Raw genomic sequence first — 6,872 nt, 5'->3', positions numbered from 1 at the left:
CTTGGCTTGTTTGTTTTTGGCTCAGTGACACTGGGAGAAATGCTGACTGGTGTGAACTGGTGTGGGAATTGTGTTACTGGTCTGTAACTGGGACTGGAGGTGAGGGTAGAGAAGGGAACAGAGTCTGGAACTCTGTAGCATGTACTACAGTACCCATAATGCACAACCCTCCCCATTTTAGCCCAGGGCCATTCGGTTGTTGGCTGATGCCGACCCAAGTGATGCTACAGTATATCTCCCACAGCTCGGCAGAGTGCACTCCTCAGGCACTGTTGTGGGTAGTTATACTGGGTGCGACACTGTGAGGAGAGGAGTCTGTACTGCCTTTCTTATCTGTCACTGAAGCCCAGATTCTTATGAGGGTGCTGGGGCATAGCTGTGTTTTGTCGAGATGGTAACATGCCAATTTACTGCTGTTTAATCGTGGCGTGATTTGGAGCTCGCCCACCCCCCTGGTTGACCTCTCCCATTGGCTGTGGGGGCACCTGATGGGCAGGTGGGGTGGGGGGGGGGGGGGATTTTGGGTGTTCGGCGAGCCTCCTGGGACCAGCTCAGTCTCTCCTGGTCTCCTTCAGGTCCTCCTCTCAGATGGTGGATGTGCGGTCGACTCCATCTAGACACACAGAATCGAGGGACACGGGACAAACCATCACATATGAATGAGAATGACACAACTGGACAAATATAGATGGAATGTTTCAAAGACAAAAAAACAACTGCTGCATCTTGACTGGCTGGACAAACAGAGGACCAAATGGTTGTCCCGGGGTGTGTCCCAAATGGCACCCTATACCCTAAATAGTGCACTACTTTAGACCAGGTCAATGTTCAAAAGTAGTGCACTATAAAGACAATAGGGGGCCATTTGGGACATGGTCCCAGTGGTTCAGACAGAGTGAGTGAATAGTCAGCTGAAAACCCTGCATTACTACATTCATCAGGGTTATGTGCTTTGCAGTACTGTAGCACTAGTTGAGCTGGGTATACGTGCTGGATGTGCTTCTACACAGCAAATGTGTGTGTGACCAGCAGTACCAGAAACCAGAGGCAGTCATTGGGGGAGGTTAGAGACCCATGATGGACTTTCTTTGGGTCTTCGGGCTTTAGAAATGCACTATATAAATCCTATGCATCATAATGCACCCTATAGACCAGGGTGCATTACCTACAAGCGGTTTCATAAAGACTTACTATTACTGGAGTTCCTGTGTGTGGCCCAGGGTCTCATGACATGGGCTGCATCCCAAATGGCACCCTATATAGTATACACTACACTGGTCAAAAGTAGTGCACTATAAAAGGAATAGACTTCCATTAAAGTCATATATAGGCACAGTTTCAGATGCACCCCTAGCCCTTACACCCGGCGCAAGTAAGCAAAATGCTAATAACTCCACCTTTCCCTCTGATAGGCTAGATGAAACTTTCACCGTATTGGATATACATCCTTTCAGATCTACAGAACAGCCTAGAAGGTTAGGGGCTGGAAGCATGCCAATTAGGGAAATTACTTGACAACTTTCTGTCAAATTGGTCAAAAGAGGAGAGAGATTTGATCATTATTAGAGCTGGACGTGGTATTGCTGTATTTGAGCATGTCAGAGCTTTCTATTGGACATCACTTACTCTATTTGTAAAGAAAGGCTCAGGGGCATTCCATTCACCATGAGTACTTTCCTTCTAATTTCTATTCCGTCCATTCAGTATGTTTCAGAGAGGAGAAGGGGCGTAGGGGTATAGCAGAGAGGAAGGGTCCTGTCTGAGACTGGCATTCCTCAGCTTCCCACCTCTACTCTGGGATTGTGTGTGTGGGCGTGTCCAGTCCACGCAAAAACACACACACACACACACACACACACACACACACACACACACACACACACACACACACACACACACACACACACACACACACAATGCGCTGCTTGTCCACCTCAGCTCTGCGCCGAGCACTGAGGGCTACTGTCTCTGCGCTGGTGAGGCCGGGGAGAGAAAAAAACAGCCCCTTTATTCAAAGCTCAACTCCACTTATAATGGGAACGGTTACTGCATTTATCCAGCTCCCTTCCCGTCTCCTCCTCTCCTCGCAATACGTGTGGATTCATTGTGAAGTCACACCCTGGCTACAGGCAAACGTGGGTTCAAATATTATTTGATTAGCTGGAATTCCAAAGTTGTCTGTTTTTTCTGTGCATGTGTATATGCTGTGTAGACAAAGTAGTAAAGTACTGGAGTGTGTGTGTGAGAGAAAGAGCGACAGAGAAAGTGTGTGTGAATCTGTGTGTGTGTGTGTGAGCGCTCGTTTGTATAAACCAAGGGGTACAGTAGATTGACACAGTAGTGTGTGTGTGTGTGAGTATTGACAAAGTCCAGTAGTAACTGGAGTGTATGTGTTCATGGTAGTTGTGGTGCTCTTACCTCCCAGAGCGTGCTCCGTCATACTCAGACACAGAGACTCCAGCCGGTTGTTGATGTCTGGTTCAGTCACCGGCACCTGAAGATCTGGAGAACACCACCATGTTACAACAACATACACACAACCAACTACCTGGAGATCAACACCACCACCTTACAACAACATACACACAACCAACTACCTGGAGATCAACACCCCCACAATGTTACAACAACATACACACAACCAACTACCTGGAGATCACCACCACCACATTACAACAACATACACACAACCAACTACCTGGAGATCAACACCACCACCTTACAACAACATACACACAACCAACTACCTGGAGATCAACACCCCCACAATGTTACAACAACATACACACAACCAACTACCTGGAGATCACCACCACCACATTACAACAACATACACACAACCAACTACCTGGAGATCAACACCACCACCTTACAACAACATACACACAACCAACTACCTGGAGATCAACACCACCACAATGTTACAACAACATACACACAACCAACTACCTGGAGATCAACACCACCACGTTACAACAACATACACACAACCAACTACCTGGAGATCAACACCACCACAACGTTACAACAACATACACACAACCAACTACCTGGAGATCAACACCACCACAATGTTACAACAACATACACACAACCAACTACCTGGAGATCACCACCACCACATTACAACAACATACACACAACCAACTACCTGGAGATCAACACCACCACCTTACAACAACATACACACAACCAACTACCTGGAGATCAACACCACCACCTTACAACAACATACACACAACCAACTACCTGGAGATCAACACCACCACAATGTTACAACAACATACACACAACCAACTACCTGGAGATCAACACCACCACCTTACAACAACATACACACAACCAACTACCTGGAGATCAACACCACCACCTTACAACAACATACACACAACCAACTACCTGGAGATCAACACCACCACCTTACAACAACATACACACAGTGTGACGGCCCTGAATGTTTCTGAACCGTCTCAGTGCTTCTCCTTCCAATAGGGCGCTTCCCCTTTAATTCCCAATTAAATAGCCAGCATCAGCTGCGCAAAAGTGGAGTTGTGATGGAAACGTGAATGAGGATGTGTTCAACCCTCAGTTCTGAAGCGTCTCTCTTCCATTTGTTGTGTTGCTTTAAAAGTGTGCTTTGTGTAGCCTAATAGCAAGTTTTACCCAGTATCGGATCCACCGTTGCGTCCGTGGACTACACCTCTCCGTTGTTTTTCCGTGGCCTTTCTCCGCTGGAGATCTGTCGGCGGATTGGCTTGTCTGACTGACCACAACCTTATGTATACGGTATTTCATTTGTTTTGGTGTGATGATTTATGTAGTTAGTTGTAGTTGAGGATTTACTAAGATGTGATACGCTTTATAGTTGTGTGATAAAATATTTGTTCTTTTGATTGTATGATTGACACTGGGTTTACGCTATACTGGGATGAACGGACAAACATTGCGTGACTAAGGTCACTTGAGTTCCCTGAACTTGTTTACCGGGCTGGACTCTTTTTAGGCCTGAGGTACAGGACATTTCTGGAGGAACTAGAGCTGTTTAAAGCTCATTATTGTATATTGTTATATGTTTGTGTGTGATCATTTGTTAGTAATACAACCACGCAAAAGAATACAGTTGTTTTGTAAGTTATTTCCAATGTTTTAAGGGTTTATGAAAAGTGTATTTCCATCCTGACTTTTACATGAGTCCTTTGTATTGGTGTAGACTTGACGGACCAGATGGGACTCATTCCCTCCCAAACTAAAAGGAGAAACCAATATTTTCTCTGGTAGGCACAACCTACCTGGCACCCCGATAATTGATAACCTCAAGTCAAAACCGTTACAACAACCAACTACCTGGAGATCAACACCACCACCACGTTACAACAACATACACACAACCAACTACCTGGAGATCAACACCACCACAACGTTACAACAACATACACACAACCAACTACCTGGAGATCAACACCACCACAACGTTACAACAACATACACACAACCAACTACCTGGAGATCAACACCACAACGTTATAACAACATACACACAACCAACTACCTGGAGAACACCACCACAACGTTACAACAACATACACACAACCAACTACCTGGAGATCAACACCACCACGTTACAACAACATACACACAACCAACTACCTGGAGATCAACACCACCACAATGTTACAACAACATACACACGATCAACACCCCACAACGTTACAACAACATACACACAACCAACTACCTGGAGATCAACACCACCACGTTACAACAACATACAAACTACCTGGAGAACACCACCACAATGTTACAACAACATACAAACTACCTGGAGAACACCACCACAACGTTACAACAACATACACACAACCAACTACCTGGAGATCAACACCACCACATTGTTACAACAACATACACACAACCAACTACCTGGAGATCAACACCACCACAATGTTACAACAACATACACACAACCAACTACCTGGAGATCAACACCCCCACAATGTTACAACAACATACACACAACCAACTACCTGGAGATCAACACCCCCACAATGTTACAACAACATACACACAACCAACTACCTGGAGATAAACACCACCACAATGTTACAACAACATACACACAACCAACTACCTGGAGATCAACACCCCCACAATGTTACAACAACATACACACAACCAACTACCTGGAGATCACCACCACCACGTTACAACAACATACACACAACCAACTACCTGGAGATCAACACCACCACAATGTTACAACAACATACACACAACCAACTACCTGGAGATAAACACCACCACAATGTTACAACAACATACACACAACCAACTACCTGGAGATCAACACCCCCACAATGTTACAACAACATACACACAACCAACTACCTGGAGATCAACACCACCACGTTACAACAACATACACACAACCAACTACCTGGAGATCAACACCACCACAATGTTACAACAACATACACACAACCAACTACCTGGAGATCAACACCACCACATTGTTACAACAACATACACACAACCAACTACCTGGAGATCAACACCACCACAATGTTACAACAACATACACACAACCAACTACCTGGAGATCAACACCACCACATTGTTACAACAACATACACACAACCAACTACCTGGAGATCAACACCACCACAATGTTACAACAACATACACACAACCAACTACCTGGAGATCAACACCCCCACAATGTTACAACAACATACACACAACCAACTACCTGGAGATCAACACCACCACATTGTTACAACAACATACACACAACCAACTACCTGGAGATCAACACCACCACAATGTTACAACAACATACACACAACCAACTACCTGGAGATCACCACCACCACGTTACAACAACATACACACAACCAACTACCTGGAGATCACCACCACCACGTTACAACAACATACACACAACCAACTACCTGGAGATCAACACCACCACATTACAACAACATACACACAACCAACTACCTGGAGATCAACACCATGTTACAACAACATACACACAACCAACTACCTGGAGATCACCACCACCACCTTACAACAACATACACACAACCAACTACCTGGAGATCAACACCCCCACAATGTTACAACAACATACACACAACCAACTACCTGGAGATCAACACCACCACGTTACAACAACATACACACAACCAACTACCTGGAGATCAACACCACCACAATGTTACAACAACATACACACGATCAACACCCCCACAACGTTACAACAACATACACACAACCAACTACCTGGAGATCAACACCCCCACAATGTTACAACAACATACACACAACCAACTACCTGGAGATCACCACCACCACGTTACAACAACATACACACAACCAACTACCTGGAGATCAACACCACCACATTACAACAACATACACACAACCAACTACCTGGAGATCAACACCATCGTTACAACAACATACACACAACCAACTACCTGGAGATCACCACCATCACCTTACAACAACATACACACAACCAACTACCTGGAGATCAACACCCCCACAATGTTACAACAACATACACACAACCAACTACCTGGAGATCACCACCACCACGTTACAACAACATACACACAACCAACTACCTGGAGATCAACACCACCACAATGTTACAACAACATACACACAACCAACTACCTGGAGATCAACACCCCCACAATGTTACAACAACATACACACAACCAACTACCTGGAGATCACCACCACCACGTTACAACAACATACACACAACCAACTACCTGGAGATCAACACCACCACATTACAACAACATACACACAACCAACTACCTGGAGATCAACACCATGTTACAACAACATACACACAACCA

At 45.1% G+C, this 6,872-nt stretch overlaps 1 protein-coding gene across 5 annotated transcripts in view; it reads right to left on the bottom strand.

Annotated features, from left to right (window-relative positions):
* LOC106610612 (protein Smaug homolog 1) overlaps window positions 1-6,872 on the bottom strand; it is an 83,598-nt gene continuing 76,726 nt past the window's right edge. For all 5 annotated transcript variants that reach the window (XM_014210016.2, XM_014210017.2, XM_014210019.2 and 2 more), the window contains 2 exons: window positions 2,419-2,502; window positions 1-613 (listed from right to left, as the gene is read on the bottom strand). In XM_014210016.2, coding sequence (XP_014065491.1) covers window positions 585-613; window positions 2,419-2,502 — 113 coding nt within the window. In that variant the 3' untranslated portion in view covers window positions 1-584. The remainder of the gene's footprint in view (window positions 614-2,418; window positions 2,503-6,872) is intronic.

The sequence above is a fragment of the Salmo salar genome, chromosome ssa09 (assembly GCF_905237065.1).
Source record: "Salmo salar chromosome ssa09, Ssal_v3.1, whole genome shotgun sequence".
Lineage (NCBI taxonomy): Eukaryota > Metazoa > Chordata > Actinopteri > Salmoniformes > Salmonidae > Salmo > Salmo salar.
The sequence above is the reverse complement of the archived record's forward strand: the minus strand, read 5'-3'. Positions and strand labels throughout refer to the sequence as shown.